The sequence below is a fragment of the Sceloporus occidentalis genome, unplaced genomic scaffold, assembly GCF_023333645.1.
Source record: "Sceloporus occidentalis isolate IW3139 unplaced genomic scaffold, rSceOcc1.0.p SCAF_9, whole genome shotgun sequence".
Lineage (NCBI taxonomy): Eukaryota > Metazoa > Chordata > Lepidosauria > Squamata > Phrynosomatidae > Sceloporus > Sceloporus occidentalis.
The window spans coordinates 45,348,320-45,368,113 of NW_028316989.1; the positions used below are offsets into that span (position 1 = coordinate 45,348,320).

Sequence of the window (19,794 nt, forward strand, 5' to 3'; positions counted from 1 at the left end):
TGGAGAAGAGAAGGTTAAGAGGTGATATGATAGCCCTGTTTAAATATTTGAAGGGATGTCATATTGAGGAGGGAGCAAGCTTGTTTTCTGCCTCTCCAGAGAATAGGACCCGGAACAATGGATGCAAGCTACAGGAAAAGAGATTCCAGCTCAACATTAGGAGGAACTTCCTGACAGTAAGGGCTATTCGACAGTGGAACACACTCCTTCCTTGGAGTGTAGTGGAGTCTCCTTCCTTGGAGGTCTTTAAGCAGAGGCTGGATGACCAGTCGGGGATGCTTTGATTGTGATTTCCTGCATGGCAGAAGGGAGTTCGACAGGATGGCCCTTGCGGTCTCTTCCAACTCTACGATTCTATGATTCTATAGTTAAAACTGGACTTGCCACTTCATTTCCATACACATAGGATTTTGAATTTGAATAATTCTTCTTCTTATTATTATTATTAAAGTTGATTTACATAGCACCATACGTTTTCCATGGTGCTTTACATAATCATCCAAACAAGATAAAACCTGCCTATGGCACGCAATCTAAAACCACAAAGTGAAATTTTAAAAACAAACAATAGAGTGAACAAGACGCCAAAAAGTCCTGTATTTTGAGGGGTGAGGTCTTCATAAAGACATAAATGCAGGTATCATTTGATTTATGAATGTGGGCAGCATGTAAATTTTGCAGAGAAACACATGGTTAAGTTAACCGAAATCAATACCGTCGTTTGGCATTTAGGTAGAACACAAACCTGTTAATAGCAACTTCCTGATTGTCAACCCCTACCTATCATGCATTTCAACTATCCCTTATTGCTATTTTGAAAATCTGGCAAGAGTACTCTCTGCCCTCTTTCCTACCCCTGGTTTGCTCAAAATAGCTCAGCCAGTGGCATAGAGACTCTTTTGCAATGGCCTTCCCTCTTTCTGCCATCAGAGAAATCCAGCCAATCCCTGTGAGAAGCTGTCTCTGACTTCTGAAAAGTGTTTTGCATTGCCAGTATGGATTTCTTGTCCAGTCAATCTTTAATTTCGAGGCTGTATATGTAAGAGTCCCTATCGACGTATACAGAGAGGAGGGAGTAAGTGGGCACAGTAAGCACCTTGACCAGAGAGGGAAGCAGTAGCAAGTTATTAGCAATCTTGACATTGCATAGATTGCCATTTATAAAGGGGGAAAAACATAAGTGGGAATGATTTGCTAAAGTGAGTCTTGACTGCCTCTGCTTGTTTCCTCTCCTTTGCTCAGCTTGCGTTCATAATTGGTGCATTTTTCTTTTCAGCGCTGTAGGACGCATCGCAGTTGAGACTCACAGGTTGTAACTAGCTGAGCAGTTAAAGTGACTATTAAGAACTCCTAGATGTCAGGGGAAAGTGAGATGATGACCTGGGTGCGATTTCTCCGTGGGACTCGTCTCAGCAACTTGTTGTTTCCACATGACTGTCTGTCTTTTCTCCTCCCCACACTCCCCTTTCCATTTTCCTCATTGCTTCCCCCCCCCCAAGGGAGAGAACAATTCAAGTGTCAACACAACTCTCATTAGAAGTGTTCCCAGCCTTCTCCAGGAGTCTACCTTCCTTTGTAACGTTGTGAAAGCCGTGGAGACAGCAAAAAGAGGCTTTTCCCTCTCTTCAGCGTGTGCCTATGCGTCTGTTTTTAAGCACATCTCACAACTGGCGAACAGCCAGCTCACCATTTAAGATAGTTTGTCCTAAGCCTAGCAGATACTTAGCAGAGCAACTTAGCAAGGTTTCAAGCAAAGGGGTTTCCATCTTCCCTGAACAGTTTGTCCTGTTGTTGAACCTTCCTTCACTTTTGAACAAATTCAGCTTCCCCATAGGCACAACTGCCTTTTTGTTTGACCCAGCTGTCTCCTTTCTGTTTCTCTTCTCTATGCAGTGTCTTTGTTGGGGTTGGATATCTCACTGGTGTGTAATTTGACTCGGGAGTAACACCACCCTGTAACAAGGGGTTATTTTGACTTGGGGTTACATGCAAGGGTTGTACCATCTGTCAGTCTTCAGCATGTTAATATCTCTTATGACGGTTTTCTCTCAAAATACTGAGCATGTAGGCTGCATACTTGTATTTTTGGAGTGCTGAACTGCTTTTCTTACTGTTCTAAACTATGGCAATCCCACTTTGATGGACTTCTATTGTTTTTCCTATCCAGGCCGGACCGGAAACGGAGAGATTTGTACCGAATTGCAAACACTACTTTTGCCAATAAGAACAGGACTGCGGCAGTCCCAGAACATGCTACCAATGTGTCAGATGCCGAGGAAGGCGAGATGGAGTTCCCTTTTTATGAAAGCAAAGTGGAAGGCAGGGAACGGACCCTCATCTCCAATCTCCTGCCTTTCACACTCTACCGCATCGACATCCACAGCTGTAACCATGAAGCCGCACACCTGGGCTGTAGCGCTTCTAACTTTGTTTTTGCAAGAACCATGCCTGCAGGTACAAACTAAAAAACCTTACTTTAAAATTTCCTGTTTCCTTTAGTAGAACATTTTAAAAATTATGTGCGTCATTTTATCTCTGCATTCAAAGATGCACAACAGATAATGTGTAATAAAGCATTCTAATCCTATCTGACACCAAGTTCAGAAACCATCATAACATAAGCAAATTGTATCTGACACAGAGTCCAACTCTCAAACCACTATGCCACGCTGGCTTTCACGCTGGCCTTTTAGTTTAGTTGGCCCAATAAAGGTACCATTTGGGGGATTTTGGGTTTTGTATTTTGCTGCATGGCCAACAGAGCCAGCCCTGAATATGATCCCCTGAATGTGATTCAAAGGCCATAACATTAAATTCGGCATACTCTAGAATTAAAGGTATTTCTACATCTGCTATGTTGGCTTTCAGTGCTTTATGAAAGACGTACCTCTGTGGAGGCCTGTTGGGCATCGAAATGATGCCCAGCCTTCAACATTTTATCTGCCATCGTAGATGGAATGCAGTTGCAGGTGCTGACACTTCTTTTGGAAGGTCAATGCTGTCTTCACTTCTGGCATGGCATTCCTCTGCCCTGGGTATATCAGCTTACCCATGAGTGTGAGTCACAGAGACCATGGAGAAGAAGAGACTGTTTACCTTTAGCTGTCGTTCTTGTGAGTGGTCATCTGTGAACTTACACAACCCAATCTCTTCCCCTGTCATGCTTCTTACTTGTCTGTACCTTGCTTTGTTCTTCTGTGAAGGGCTTGGGATTGAAGGAAGGAGAGGGAGTATAGAGTATATAAAGAGTATAAGGGAAAGGACTGTTATCAAGCCCTAGAAGAGTCTAAAGATGTGTGTGCAGGAGCAGAATGACCCATATGTGTGAGTTTGCAGATGATATCTTGACGAACCGCAGTTATAGGTAAGCAACATGTTCCTCCTGAACTTTGCTCTCGGGCAGGTCATCATTCTTGACCAGTAGCTATTCTGCAAAGGCACTCAGACTGCTGCCAACACTCATTATGGTGCCTAAGATACAAAGCTCATTGTTCCTCCATATCAGAAGGAGAGTAGAATCATTGACAAACACAACCTCCGACTGGCTCTCAGGGCTTAACAAAACTTGTGGGTCTCAGTCTGACCATTTTTGTTTGAGATCTTTATTCTGCACCATAGAGACGGTGTGTTGATTGTTTTCACCTCTTGTATGTGACTTGTGTATGACTTTTGATCTGGCTGTGGTAGTGGGGCTGTAAGCTTAACAAATTCACAGCAGAGCTCGGAAACATTACTATTTTTGGACTGCAGCTCCCATGATCTTCCAGCCACTCTGGAAGCCATACTCCAAAACGTAACTTTTCCAAACAGTGGTTGACAGTGCTGCCTTCATTACACCATTTCTTGTACATCTTTCCACAGAAGGAGCTGATAACATTCCGGGAACAGTGACATGGGAAGGAAAAGAAGAAAACACAGTACACCTGAAGTGGCCAGAACCTATTAATCCGAATGGTTTGATTCTGATGTATGAAATCAAATATGGACAAAATGAGGTGAGGAAGGCTGAAGGCCTTTACATTGAGGTAGATGGCAGCTAGCATTCCATCTTGAGGTGTTTGAGGCCATAATTCTACTGCATAAGCAGTTAGGAAAGAGTTGTTTTTCAGGATTGGCCAAAGTTTGTATTTTTGAAAACCAAAATGTCAGTCACAAGAGGTTTAAGAGCAAAGGTATCTGTGGCTAGAGAAGGCTCATTAGAAACTAGAGCCATTGTTTTTCATGCTCTACATGCAAAAGGTAGACTGGGGTGGGAAAGCACAGATTTCCCTTTCCCCACAAATATACAGACACACAACTGGAAGTGTCCACAATTCCACTTTTGAGTCTTATAAAATCCCTTTCAGGAGGCCAGAGCAAGGTTCCAGGGAAGAGGGGAAGATGCAGTTTGTTTTAAGGAAAAACCATTGTTCCCAAATCTTCCAGGAGTGGAAATAGTGGTTGATATTTTTCTTCAAGGTGGAGGTATTGGGCCTGGGAAAAGTGCGTGGGACAGACAGAATTTGCATGAATAACATGTAATTTTTTCTCCCTCCTCCACTGCAACCTTTGTAGGAAAAACTGCAGTGTGTTTCCAGACAAGAATACAAGAAACTTGGGGGAGCCAAACTGACGCATCTGAACCCTGGAAATTACACAGTCAGGGTCCAAGCTACTTCTCTGTCTGGGAACGGATCCTGGACGGAGCCAATCTCATTCTATGTCCAACCCAAACGTAAGGATTTTCTGGATTGCTGGCTACAGGGAGAGATGGGGAAGTTTTATTAACTTTGGGTTTTTAGCAATAGAACTACTGTAGACAGAATATTTGTGATGATTGTAGGTAGGGGGAAACAGCAGGGAACTCTCCCTACCTACCCCACATGGAGTGAGGTGCTATCATATGCTGATGACACCCAAATATACTTCTCCATGCTTTCAGAAACAGCCTCAGCTATGGATAGTGTGTCTCCTCTGAATGGTGCTAAGTGGGTGTTTTGAAAAGTCTGCTCCAGTGTAGCAGTATTGTTTTGAGCAAAAGTCTTCACAGCAATACACATACTGTGGCTGCCTGAATAATTACTTTATGTGTGTTTGCTTTGGTTACTGCAGCCGCGAACTATGGGAATTACTTGCATTTGATTATTGCTCTCCCCATTGCGGTCCTACTGATTATTGGAGGACTTCTCATCATGCTGTATGTCTGTAACAAAAAGAGGTGAGTCTGGGTATATGGAAGATTGCTTAAGGGGATAGGGGTGGTGGGCAGGATGAAGTGGAGTAGAATTTAGCAACAGTTCCAAGATACCAGGGTTTGGCAGGATCTGCGGCCCTAGGGCCCAGTTTCTACCACCATGATTTACTGCGGGCATTACCACTTTTGAAAATTCAAAGGAGAGGTGAAATCAAGTTTAGAAGGGACCAGAACCCCAATAATGTTTTGCTGCACCTCTTCGGAGGGAGGCGAATGCAGCAGGAGACACCTTACTAAACTAAACCCACCATTCCTAAAGCCTTCCAGGAATGGAAATTGACAAGTAGGACCTGTAATAAAACATTTCCAAAAATATTTTTAATGTAGGAAACATTGGTGGCGGCGGAGGGTCTATAGCCTATCAGCAACACAGCCTATGAGCAACAAAGGTAGCTTTGGGCCTCTTGTGACTCATGGATTACATGATTTCCATTTCTGCTGTTTACTAATAGCAGATCCATTCTCCTATGACATATCATTATGTTACACTCCCTCCCCCATCCCATATACAGAAGAAATTTTTCTGTGGTAGGGGAAAAGGGTGGAACCCCAAATGAAGATGGAATGTGTTCGGTGGGAACAGAATACTATCTGACTTTTGGGATGAAGAAAAGAAATGCAGGAAGGTAGAGGAGTGGGATGAAATATTCCCAAGGAGGGCATGGCCATTTGGATGGCACTCTGAATAGGCGGAGCAGTGTTGTACATCTTGCTCATGCTCACTGATATTTATGTGACTGTCATGGTTGGATAATGGATGGCTTTGGGAAATAGACATAATTACCAAAAAATGTAAACATGTCGGCTGCAGAACCCTATGTGAAATTAGTGCTCTTCGCCCCCATTTGGTTATTGCTTCCTGATGTTTCATTGTGATGGTCTCGCTATTCCCTCTGCATGTCTTTTGTATTTATTTACTTTCGGGTCACTGGGAGGGTAAACGCTTTAATGTTTATGTGAACATATGCGTTATCCATTTTGCTGCTCCCTTCAGCTGACCTGGCTACACTTTTTAGGGTGTGTTTGTGTGTGTGTGTTTGTGTGTGTAATTCATTCAGTGAATACAGTTTAAGGGATCTGTCCGCATGATGGATAATGTGCGGGAAGTAACAGGGTTGATTCATAACACCTCTGTGCAAACCTTCCAATGTTTTTGTTGGTGTGTATGTTTTATGTAGGCAAGTCCTATAGGGCTCAAAATGAGAAGATCAAAACGGATTGATGTGAGGAAATCAAAGAGCTGGAGGAAGCTCTATGGGTTTGGCAGGATCGGACTCTTTCTAAAGGCATCCAAAGGAGACCCTCACCACTTCTCTAGGCAATTGGTTCCATTGCCAAACTACTCATGCTGTCAAGAAGCGCCTTCTAATGTTCAAAATACTCTTTCTTATTTTAACAGGAACAGTGACAGGCTTGGAAATGGAGTACTTTATGCTTCTGTGAATCCTGAATATTTCAGTGCTTCAGATGGTAAGTCAGTCTTTTGTCCTGTGGATACCCTTAAAAAGTGCCACATCTTGGAATAGGATGACTGTAGCAAAGGGAACTTTCTGGGGTTAAGAAATTGCAATTCCCCATTTGTGGGACTGCAGACACACACAGAGTTTTTAAAAACCCCGAAACTTTAAATTTCTCAGAACGCTCAAAATTGTAGCTCAAGCGGAGCTTCGGGTGCGATCATTACAAACCATTAAACCATAACTTTGAAACTATGGGATTAATTCACAGAACATGAAATGTAGAACTCTGTACTGTACTGCATTGGAACGGGAAGTTATTTGTCTCTCTTGGATTTTTATCAAAGTGTCCTTGTGTGAAATGATTCTTGGTGATTTTGCAGTGTATGTGCCAGATGAATGGGAAGTGCCTCGGGAGAAGATAACCATGTGCCGAGAATTGGGGCAGGGCTCTTTCGGAATGGTGTACGAAGGGATAGCGAAAGGTGTGGTTAAGGATGAACCCGAAACTCGGGTTGCCATCAAGACGGTCAATGAATCAGCCAGCATGCGAGAGCGGATAGAGTTTTTGAATGAAGCTTCGGTGATGAAGGAGTTCAACTGCCACCATGTAGTAAGTTGCTCAGCCTCACAAAGTTCCAGATTGCAAGTGTGTGTAGAGTAGTCCCTCTTTCCTCTTCTCTCTTCCCATTTTCACTTCCAGAATCTGCACACTTAGAATGTTAGAAAATGCCATTTTGCACAGGAAACCCCCCTTCACATGGTCTTGGTCTGTTACTGGAATATATGAAGTTCTTAGAAAGATAGAAATGGGGGCTAGCTTTTCAAACGTGGCATCATTGGTCCTTCTAGAATCTAGATACCTGAATGATGTCTTCCATTGTGCTTCATGAGATGTCTCATAGACATATATCTGAGTTTATAATTGCTTGCAGGCAATGTTTGGGCTGATCATAAAGTCCTACCTCTGACACACCCAAACACACAACACTCACCTACTTCATTAAACGGATCATATACATATTACTTGGAGGTCAGTTCCACTGAATTTGGCGGATCTTAGTCCCACTCAACAGTACCTAGCTTGACTTTTATCTCTGCTGCTCCCATGTATTGTTTTACAGGGAGCACATCTTGCACCCTTTGTCATCCATGTACCCCTGGTTTTTGTACGTTTTGTATGACAGGTGTGCTTGCTTTTGTCAGGTGAGGCTCCTTGGAGTCGTGTCTCAAGGCCAGCCTACTCTGGTCATTATGGAACTCATGACTCGCGGCGATCTGAAGAGTTATTTGCGCTCTCTTCGGCCAGACACAGAGGTGAGTCCGTTGTATCTTCCTGTTGCTGAGGAGAGTAAGTTTTCAGAACGGCATTACATTTTTGTCCGCAAAGGTACCCACCTTTTGTGCTAGGTGATGGCGGACCTATGGCACGTGTGTCAGGGGTGGCACTCAGAGCCCTCTCTGTGGGCACATGCACCATCGTCCCAATACAGAGTTCACTACAGTTTGTCACTAGAAATCCAGAGGGACACGGCACTTGGCGATAAATAAGTGGGTTTTGAGTTGTAGTTTGGGCACTCAGTCTCTAAAAGGTTCTCTGTCACTGGGCTCAGTTTTTAAAGATATTATTAAAATATTTAAAACAATATAGTATCCCTAGTACAACAATTTCTCCCTTTGTTCCAGGTAAACCCACCCGCTTTCCATCCCTCCCCCAATTTATACTTGGCACAATAAAACTACTGTTTTGTCAAGCCTCTAGCAACTGCAGTTTCTGTTCTCTTCCATTATATATTATTGTAATAGCATTTATCTAGTTATTAATCCAGAATTTCACTTGACCCTTAGGTGGTTTAAATTCAGCATAAAACTAACATGGTTTCCATGTAATATCAAATAAATATTCTTTTCTTTTTCTTTTTCTACTATTAACTTAGCGTTAACTTCTTCAATAGGGCAACTGACTTGCCCACTAGTGCAGTTGAGATTAATCCAAATTAGAAGGTTTTTGCTTTCTTTCAAGCAAATAGGAAAGCAGTCATTTTCTTGAGTCACATTGTGCTCATTTCCCCACCCTTCCTTGTTCAGAATAACCCAGCGCATACTCTCCCGGCCCTAAAAAAGATGATCCAGATGGCTGGTGAGATTGCAGATGGCATGGCCTATCTCAACGCCAACAAGTTTGTCCACAGAGATCTTGCTGCAAGGAACTGCATGGTGGCAGAGGACTTTACTGTGAAAATTGGAGGTATGTCCCTCTCCCCCCACTTTGTTGTTGTTGTCTCCTCCTCCTTCTTCATTTGAAGTGCAGAGGAAGCAGGAATTTGGCTCTAAATAGGGCATCTGACAGAAATGGACTAGCAGTTGGCTTTCCTGTTGCCATTTCTATTAGAATTCTGCCTCTTACATGTTCAGTGACCAATGCCATAGAAGTTCTATGAGTCACGGTTCTATGAGTCACGGTTTTAATTTTCTTTTAACAACCAAACACAGAAAGTTTTAAATAATTTATTATGCGTGTAGAGCAGTGGCTTGCAGGGTTTTGTAAAATCTGGATATTAGGGAGGGTGGGACCATGAAGAAAAATCCCACTTGTTGTTTTGTACAGAAAAACGTTGATTCCCTTTCTTGTTCCTCCCCGCGATTGAAGATATGGAGTGGCCTCTCTGTACCTTCCGATGCATGCAAGGAGACACAAAGGCAGGCTTGGAGTTGCCTTACAAAATGAACAAACGGCAGATGCTTTTGACATGAATTGCTTTGTGGTTGGTTGCTGGGTTTCCCTAGGAGTTCTCACTGGGATGTGATCATCTTATGTATTTTTATTTAACTGTGGTTTGTTGAACATTCATTTCCTTTGTGTACCATGTAGATTTTGGCATGACGAGAGATATCTATGAGACCGATTACTATCGGAAAGGCGGGAAGGGTCTGCTGCCTGTCCGCTGGATGTCCCCAGAATCACTGAAGGATGGTGTCTTCACTACTCACTCGGACGTTTGGTAATAATGAAAATGTTTATTTGAACACTCTCTCCTGGCCTCCTTGTAGCTTCATTATGACTCAAAGAAAACACCGTCTCAAATTTTGACAGCTCTTGTTTTTCCTGTTTCCCATTCTCTTTGCTTGCTCTGTGTAATATACACTTAGTGGGTTAACTTCCTCCTCTTTCTGTCATACTAAAACCCCAACAGCGAGTTTAAACAAATCTATCTGTCCACCTCATTTCTGTACTACTACCTTCGTGACTTTTTTCAAAAAATCTTTCCCCCAAAAAATCAGCTACAAAAGAAATAGGAGAAAGAACCATAGATGTGATGAGGGACAGAATGAGACAAAGGTGCTAAAGTAAATACAAAAGTACCTTTGGATTAAATTCTTTGGCATAACAGACTTAAAGCTGTAAAATGGAAAACGGTGCCGTTTGGTTCCTTTGCTGTTTTCCTATTGCTCCAAAGAAGTATTCTGCAACTCCAGCCCTGGCAGTCTTTCTCTTTATAGAGACAAGTGTATTTTGGAAAACGCTTTCCTTCTAACTTCACAGTCCTGGGGGAGGAGAACCTATTGATGCCATGTCTTCTGGAAAGGCTAACTTTGGAGCTGGGCAACATAGCTTTTATTTCAAATTCTAAGGACAGAGTAAAAATAAACAAAGCGTAGTAATGTTGTGGGGCTATATATGCAATTTGAATCTAGATACTGGATACCATAAGGAGATACCAGTTAGTACTGGGGCATTTCTTTTAGGAGTGGTCACAACATTTGAATAGATGTGGAGTTTTCATTTGTCTAATAATAGTCATTGCATTCCACTGTAACTATTTACACAGAGCATGAAGTATCACTTACAGTGAAAAATCCTTCTTAGTTTGTCATGAACAGAATGAGGCAGGAACTGTTTCTCCTTCGCTGGTGTTTTTTTTAATATATATAAATCAACATTGGATGTTTTTTTAAAGCATGTTTTAATACATAATTTTCTCCTTTGGTAGTATACAAAAATCGACCTTTTGCAAAGCATCCTAAATAACTAAAAACAAAGTCCATCACTTACCCAAGAACAGCTGCTCCACTTGCTTCTCCAAATCAAAAGAAGTGTTTGCAGATCAGGAAAAAAATGTATGCCTCTCAATGTGTGAATGGCTTCCAGAGTTGTGTGTTTGATATAGGAATACTTACAGAGAAACCACACTTTACATTGTTTTCTGTTCCATAGACTTCCAGACATAAAGAGCAGTCTTCTACTTTCCACAAAAGTAATGTCAGCGTCTTGTGTATTATTTATGAACAAACATGGCTTCCTTTATGCCCCATCATCAACAGTGTATCCCATGAAATATCAAGCAGGAATGCTTTAAACCCTTTCACTTCCATACATACCCCAGAACAGTCTTTCCTTCAGAGGAACATCTAGTATCTGCCTTGAAAGCTGCCCTGTTTCCCTTCAGTTGCATTTGATCAGCCTTCCTCTGGATTGTCTACTCCCTTGTTACTTTGTCCCTCCTGAGCAAGGTGGGAGATGGTCCTACCATTAAGGGTCCAGTTAACAATAAAGACTTCAAAACCATGGCAGAACCCTTTATTACAAACTATATTATGTAACATTACCCATGCAGGTTGACTCTCCTTTATCTGCAGTTCCAAAATCCAAAATATTCTAAAAACCAGTCATGGGTGACTGAGATAGTGATGCCTTTGCTTTCTAATGGCTCAGTGTAGACAAATTTTGCACAATTTTGTATAAAATTGCCTTCAGGATATTGTGTATACAAAACATAAATTAATTTTGTGTCTAGACTTGGGTCCCATCTCCAAGATATCTCATTATGTACATATATGCACACATAAAGGTATTCCAAAATCCCCCCAAACCCAAAACACCTCTGGTGTTTTCAAGTAAAGGAGACTGAACCTGTACTTATCTATGTAGCAGAGGCACTAAGAAACCCTCTTGGTGAATTGCAGAGATGAGTAACAGGACACCAGCAAAAGTGTCCTGATGTGCATTGGGCTCTACAGTTGCACATTGGCACTCCTTAGCTGCTGACGCACATTGGTCCCAATGCTTATCGGTCAGTTTGTCGGCTCACCTTTACAGTAATGTAATAGCAGCCTCTCACTGGGTATGGACATTACAGAACTGCCCAATTCTGATTATCACAGATGCAAGTCTGCTTACGATGATGCTTCTCCAGCATGACTGTGGTTCATGTCAGAAGTAGCACAGAAAACAGAGGCATTGCCATCCACTGAGCAACAAAGGTGCTCAGTTATGCCACTTTAATTTATGATGGATAAGAAGGAGCTCTACAAACCAGTCCCACGATGGCCAGACTTAGTTCAGGATGGCCTTAGGTTTGTTTGGTTTGGCCTGAACATCTCCTAATATGTCTGCTTTCCTTGTAGGTCTTTTGGTGTTGTCTTGTGGGAGATAGCTACCTTAGCAGAGCAGCCTTATCAAGGCATGTCTAATGAGCAGGTTCTCCGCTTTGTGATGGAGGGCGGCCTTCTGGAGAAGCCAGACAACTGCCCTGATATGCTGTACGTATTCCTTGACATTTCTAGTCTCATCTTTCTCTACCTTGATCTTCTCACGTGGCACTAAGGTGGTTGTGTACGTGGGTGTGCCTGCTGCAGGCATGCTCTTCATGCTATCCTGTAGCAACTGTAGGAAGGCCCAGAGACATGGCGTTGCACCCTTGCAAAATGGAGCAAGGTTTTTATTTCCCAAGGCTACAGTTTGCTGTGAAGGTTGCACAGACCATTTGCTATGAATGAGGCAAGTGAAACAGCCTTCCTCAATATTTTCAATAGCTATGATGTTCTCATGATAGCTGATGTTCTTAAAAGTTCAATTTGGAAATAAACCAGTAGATTTAATGGGTCAGCACAATCCTCACACTGGTTAAGATTTTGGTAACATCATTCTTCTGTGCCTGCTGAAATTCCTGAGAGGTTTTCAAGGGCAGTCAAGATATGACTAATGCATTTATTTGGCACTACAAGTTTATCAAATGAGATAATGGCTAACAGCTATCTGGAGTAGCTAAATGCACAACTAAAACCAAATTTAACAATGAAGTTCCAATTGGAGATACAATATACCATCTGGACAGTGACTTCAGATCGTCTTGAGGAAGGGATGCTTAAACAAAATTGTAATTTTTTAATGAAGTAACCCTGTGGTTCACCTTAGGGTAGCTATAAGTCGGAAAAGATTTGAAGACGGACAACAACAAAAACCATGGTAGGCTGTTTTTGAAGTGAGGGGAGTGGAATCTAGTGGCATACTTACGATTTATTCTAGTTTGACCTTTTGTAAATTATAACCCACTTCCTCAGATGCACTGATGAAGTACAATATTCAAGCCTCTGGTTTGTATGGACTGTTATATAATGGTGTGGGTTAGCATCACGATGAAACAGCACACAGAAAGAGACAACTGAGGATTGCAACCCAGGATAAATTGTAAATCATGAAAGGTGTCGGGATGCTCTTTGTTTTTCATTCTCTTTCCTTGTGTTCCATCCTTGCTTAACAAACAGGATGGTCCAGTGTGAAACCTCTGTGGATGGTGCTGGTCTCCCCCACGCAACTCTTAAGCTGTATTGTGCATGTTTCATTCCATGCCACTCATAATCCCTTTAAGACAAATGGTTACTATACTAATTATTTATGTAAGGCATGGGTGAGCAACTGTGGCCCTCCAACAGATGTTCTTATGACTGCAAATCTCATAATCCCTCGCAACAGGCCATCCTGGCTTGGGAACATGGTCATTGTAGGCAAGGAAAAGAAGGAAGGGGCAACTGGAATGCCACAGTTGTCCATCCTTGGTGTAAATTTTTGCTTCCACTAGAAGTCGGCAGTTGCGGCAAATCTCCCTTCTGCTTGTGCTGGGCGCTGGGCTTTGCCTTAACTAGTTCAAGGCTTAGTTTACTTCTCTGCAAAGTCACTTTCTGGAAGGAAATACTGTGTCTTGCTGGGTTTTTTTTCCCCCTCTCCTTTTTTTTTTATTGGAGGCCCATACAAGGGATGCAATAGCTTAAGGGGCCTCAGCTGCTTGGGATTCTCAGGAAAAGGGCTTCTTTGGCCAGCCAGCGAGAGAGCTGGTGTCGGGTGACAATGGAGTGTTTTGCTGCTTTTGCTGCCTGGGGTTGGGCAAGGAGGAAGAGAAGAGACTGTTGGAGGTTGCCATGGGACTGGATTCCCCACCTTGCATTCTTTCCCTTTTAGGATGGGAATCTCCAGCAAGATGAGATGGCTTTGAAATTACACTGGACATTGTGGGAATAACTCAACAGGGCGGGCATTGGGGTGGGGAGGGGGTGAGATCTCTTAGGCAAACATACTTTCCCCATTTTAATTTTCTCAGGCGAAAACAGAAGGTTGAAAAGAAAAATTAAGTGGGGAAAGCCTTTCCACTCCGAATTGCAAGTCCGAGGGACTTTTCTCTGCCGTTTCCGAGGATGTTTGTACTTGTTTGTCTGTCTCTTACGTGTGCAGCTTTTTTAATGCAATGCATAGCGTGCATAAATGGACACCATTTCTTCAAGTCATTATTTATTTCATAGGCTAGCATTCTCCTCCTGGCCAAGTTTTATATTAAATTACTGTTTTGTAACACAGTAACTCGCCTTTTGAAAGCAACTGATTACAACAGTTTGTTTTCATTTCCATCACCGATCTCAACTCCCCAAAATACAGCTGCTGAGGTTTGATTCCCCTTGGATAGACATTGGCATGGTTGCCAGTGAAGACACCTTTGGAGTAATTGGAGAATGTAGAACATTTCAGTGGTTATGTCTCTGTGTGTCTATGGCAACCCTAAGCTGGACTTATGACAGTGTTTTTGTGGCAAGATTTATTACAAGGAGGTTTGCTGTTGCCTTCCTCCGAGGCCGAGAAAGTGTAACACCGAGGTCACCTAATGCGTTTCCACAGCTGAGTGAGGATTGAACCCTGGTCTCCTGGAGTCTTAATCCAGCACTCTGTCCCTTACACTGGCTGTTACTCTGCCCCATATCTGTTCATTCTGTTATTGATAAACTGCATTTAAGGTTATAACTTCCAAAGCAGTGTGCAAAATCTCATTTGAATTAATCATGAAATAGAAACCTGAACTCACAGAGTTAATAGCAGCAGTTAACTTTTGAAAACTGTATTTTCAACTTGCCACAGCAAGTGTCACAACCACCTTAGCGCTGTGGACTTAGATGTCTGTCTGTTTGCACTAAACAGGAATGGAAAAGCACATGTCTTTTACTAACAGAATGTGGGGTCCCTGCCATGTGCAAAAGATTTTTGGCTTCAACAGCAACCAAGACATTGATTTCCCCCTCTCACCTATGGAAGTCAGGGTGCTCCCTTTACTGTCTTGCTTGCTTTGCTCCCTTAGGATGACTACTAAGGGCATGGCACTCCCCTACACCAGTTCACAGATTCTTCCTCCATTTTGGGAAGCGCCTTCTGTCTCCTTGACAGTGTAAACAGGGCCTCTGGACTCCCCGGATAAAGAAAACCTCCTTTTATGGGAAGTGGCAGAATGGCTCAAAGGAAGCGTCACGGGCACTTACTGGCAATGGACGTCACGTGTGCCATTCTGCTGGTCCTGGTATCTCCTCAGCAATGTCCCCCAGGCCACAGGGCAAAGGGCCAGCCGATATCCCATGTTCTTGGCCCCAGCTGGTGCTTTTATTCCGAGACGGAGCCGTCAGCTGGAAAGGAACAGCGATGAAGTAACAGAAATGGATCTTGGATATTTATGTCACAGTCTTTCTCCAAAGCTGGGAGGAGGGAAGCAGGGTAGTCGTGCCTCTTACTCGTGGCCGACTGTTTTAAGTGCTGAAAACTGGGCTTATTTAAAAGCTTGTGGGAAATGCCCTGTTGAGATGCACTTTTGAATCTAGAATTTACATTGCCAACTAACGTATGATGAAATTACAGTGCTGTTCTCCTAACAGGCACGGAGTTGCTGCCTGCATTTCTGGGTCTAAATGTCCAAGCGGCTGCTTTCATGCTTTTTACAACTCAAGTATTTCTCTTAAAAACAAACAAAACCCAAATAAAAACATCATTTTAGTTCTGAAGAAACTTGCCAAGAATGCCCCATGCCTTAGGGTCACCATTAAGCTGAAAACGACTTGAAGGCACATAGCAACATGATACGCCATATCTATGTTAAGATACTTGATTGGCTTATATTGAATAAACAGATAAAATAAGATTGAGCTGTTTGGAGCATCCCATATCATTGCAGTTCCTCTTTCCATCTCTGGCTTGTACATTAAGCTAGTTTTGAGTTCACTGCAGCCTAGTTATTAATTTCAAGGATAGAAAGAAAGCAGCCTAGTTTCTTCTTCTTCTCAGTTTCTATACTTTTGGCTTATCTCCTTATAGCAAGATTGGATGCACAAGGAGATTCTGTTGAGATCACGTTGTGTAGCTTGCCTTCTTATTTCGAGAGATTTGTTCTCCATTCAGTTTTCTGTCGTGTCCACAGTTGTGCTACCTGGATTTTATCGGCATGATCTGCTGTGGCTGGAGATTTTGTAGTTGCTTTGCTTCAAGGATTTGGCCTGATGATCAACCGAGGTTAAGGGAATATTTCAGTAACAGGGTTTTTTCTTGCTGCCAGTGAGATCCATGACAGACATGTCAGAAACTGGGATATAGATTATGGCACCTTTGCCCCCTCCCATAAGACCTGGCCTTATTGCTGGTCAAAAGATTTGGAGGGCCCAAGATTTCCTCAGGTGTGAACAAAGGTGCATACAGTGGGCTCTTGGCATCCATTGGAGTACCCAAATCCATTCACTTGGGATACCAAAATCCATGGATGCTCAAGTCCCATTAAATATAATGACATGATGAAATGGTGCCCCTTATATAAAATAGCAAAATCATGGCTTTGCTTTTTGGAATTTACATCTTTTGGGATTATTTTCGAGCTGTAGCTGGTTGAATTCATGGATAAAGAATCTGTGGGTATGGAGGGCCACCTGTATTTCTGAAGCACCAGAATTATTATAAATCCCATTAACCCATGTCTTGTCTTCCTTCCTTCCCAGTTTTGAGCTGATGCGGATGTGCTGGCAGTACAACCCCAAGATGAGACCCTCTTTCTTGGAAATCATTGGCAGCATTAAAGACGAGATCGACCCGGCCTTCAAAGAGGTCTCCTTCTTCTACAGCGACGAGAACAAGCCGCCGGACACGGAGGAGCTTGATCTGGAGGCGGAGAACATGGAGAGCATTCCTTTAGACCCTTCCTCGACCCTCCAGCCTTCTGACAAACACTCAGGACATAAAGCTGAGAACGGCCCTGGCGTGGTGGTCCTGCGGGCCAGCTTTGAGGAGAGACAGCCGTACGCGCATATGAACGGGGGACGCAAGAACGAGCGCGCCTTGCCTTTGCCCCAGTCTTCGGCCTGCTGACCTTTAGAACCAGGTTTCTTTTGTGCAAACACATACATGCATCGGGGTGGGGTTGGGGGGCTAAGAGAGCGAGCAAGCAAGGATTAAAAACAATAACAGTTTATTCAAAAGCCTACTGTACCTCAGTGGATCTTCAGAGCTGTCATAGCTGCACACGGGAGAATCCTCTCTTCGGTTAGAAGTCGGAATAACTTTTTCCCCCTTCTCCTCCCTGTCTTTTTTCAATATGCAAGCAGAAGATTGTTTCTTTCGAGCAAAAGGACTCCTGTTACGCGGGGCGCACAGCCAGCCTTCTAAAACTTTTAATGTTAATACTTAATAGCGACAGAAAACTTGAGAAATCTGACGTGTCTCCCCCCCTTTTTCCTCTTCTTTCTCTCTGCTTCATAATGGGAAACATATCTGTGTGAAGTTCAACTGTATGGCACTTTTTTCTTCTTTTAAACAAAACAACATCACATCAAAATTGCAGGCCAAGCAGCTCTCTCTCTTTCTCTATTCCCCCTTCGCAAGCACCTGCCTGAAACTGTAGGTTTGTTACAAAAAACGAAACGAGATTCAAAGGAAAAAAAGACAGCCTGGATTTTTAAAATATTATTCCTTAACATTTTTTTAGGGTCACATAAAAGATGGAAGGGCCATTATTTGTCCACGGTTGCAACTGTTTTCAACGCTGCCAAATTTTGCCAAAAAAGAAAAGAAAAGAGGAACTTTCCTTTAGGATGTTTTTTTTAAATAGACCTGGAAGGAGCAAAATAATCATACGCTCCGTTGAAATGAAATACAGACTAATACACTCCAATCATACACTGGCATTTAAGAGAAACAAAAACATCAAATTGTCTATTTTTGGTTTTTTTTTTGACTGGACAAAAACCTCGATTGTTTATTTTTTATTAAATCGCAGTTGAGAACATAAAGAGGGTCGAGGCGGAATAAAATGGCCCGCCTTGGCGTTCTGGACAAAACTGGCACCGGTGAGCCAAACCAGAGAGGGGAAAATGTGTATCTTGTGCAGAAATTCAACAGCACTCCAAAAGGAAAGAAAGAAAGAAAGACAAAAAACCAGAAGGGATTTCCATGCCGAGGCGTTCCTGCCGTCCGTGGCAGGCTTGCAGGAAAAATAAAACAGACAAACAAAAACTTTTAGACACACAAAAGTTGAAGAAGAAAATAGCCAATTACATGGATTCAAGCATCCAACACTTTGTTGACCTTTTTTTCCTCTATGTTATTATAAGACTTCAAAGGGTCTTGCAGTTCTATGTTAGACCATGGATCATTTGCATACACATTGTCTTTTTGTGTCACTTTTATAACTTTTTTACAGTTCAGATAACTCATCTATATGTCTGTACAGATAAAAGAAAAAAGCTGCTATTTTTTTGTTCTTTATCTTTGTGGATTTAATCTATAAGAAATACTTCAGGTCTACCCCTTTTTTCTCCATGCCTTCCCAAACCTCCCCGTCCCCAAGCAGTTTCTTATGCTTTGTACTATAATGTGTAAGTTCTTTTCCTTCGCCGACCACCACTTTCCCGAGATGTGATACCTGAAACAATGATTTGCCATCAACTGTTCAATGCCTTTGATAAACACGTTTCTGCTTTTCTGTTGCTCTTGGTTCTCTCACACAACCCTTCCCTGCTTTTTCTTCCTTTTTACAAAAGCAACAATGATGTTTAGGTTGTTTGGGTTAAAGCGTTCTTTACAGAGCTGGAAAGGGAGGGTACACTTTGCTGATTGTGCGCCTGATGCGTACCATCTTCTTCACCAACTTGTACCCTCTTCTTCCTCTCTTATTGTCCATATGGCACCCGCGTCTGTTACAGTGCAAGGTATGATGGAAACTCAGGTCAGGGGGGAAAAGTTAACTATTTAGTACATTCTTACTCAGTGTTCATGTTCATATTGGTGTACGATAGCCTCGCCCTATTGTTTTTCCTTTTGCCTTCTTTTGGGTTGTATCTTGCAGACAGCCACACACATCTGTATTTTTAACTGTTGGGTGCAACAGCCGTTGAGCTGGAAATACCAGGCTTTTGGAGGGGGAGTCATGTTCCTCCCAAAATAATAATGATAATGATAATATTGATGATACCGATGATGATCATTTGAACATTGTAACCCTTCCATCCTACGAAAAATGTATGTTTAATTATCCGCCAGTGGGTCACTCCACAAGAGCCCTTCCTTGGTTTTTATCAGGCTCCGGTTGCTCCAGTCACCAAATCGGAAAAACGGAGGCAAGCTACAGAAAGTCTTTTGGGCCGCCAAGTGCACAAGTCAGCTGTTCGGTTGTAGCGTTTCTGAAAGTTTGTGAAGCGGTTTGAATTAGATTCCCCCCACCCCCAAAATCCCCCCAAAATAGGGACATATTATCCAAGTTGCATGCATTTTGTTGAGAAAGACGGAGCCCTCAGTTTCCAAAGCGAAGGTGCCTTAACGCTTGTTAATTCACCTGTAGTTACTGCATGGAAATTCTGTATTAGCACTGATCCAACCAAAGTCTGGCAACAAGAGGAAGGGTTGTTCTGGGATGGATATAATGAATTTATTCTCTCTCTCTCTCTCTCTCTTTTATTTTTTAATGTGGGAGGGGAGGGGGGTTGTTTGAATATAAGAACAAAGAATTGAAATATAACTGCTAGATGTGACTGGAGATA

General features: G+C 42.6%; 1 protein-coding gene across 1 annotated transcript in view; it reads left to right on the plus strand.

Annotated features, from left to right (window-relative positions):
• IGF1R (insulin like growth factor 1 receptor) overlaps nt 1–19,504 on the plus strand; it is a 136,743-nt gene extending 117,239 nt beyond the window's left edge. Inside the window, exons 11-21 of the mRNA XM_089539181.1 lie at nt 2,168–2,454; nt 3,862–3,995; nt 4,555–4,714; nt 5,092–5,197; nt 6,633–6,703; nt 7,074–7,303; nt 7,897–8,007; nt 8,779–8,938; nt 9,563–9,692; nt 12,097–12,231; nt 16,762–19,504. Coding sequence (XP_089395307.1) covers nt 2,168–2,454; nt 3,862–3,995; nt 4,555–4,714; nt 5,092–5,197; nt 6,633–6,703; nt 7,074–7,303; nt 7,897–8,007; nt 8,779–8,938; nt 9,563–9,692; nt 12,097–12,231; nt 16,762–17,128 — 1,891 coding nt within the window. The 3' untranslated portion in view covers nt 17,129–19,504. The remainder of the gene's footprint in view (nt 1–2,167; nt 2,455–3,861; nt 3,996–4,554; nt 4,715–5,091; nt 5,198–6,632; nt 6,704–7,073; nt 7,304–7,896; nt 8,008–8,778; nt 8,939–9,562; nt 9,693–12,096; nt 12,232–16,761) is intronic.
• Nucleotides 19,505–19,794: the final 290 nt, after the last annotated feature.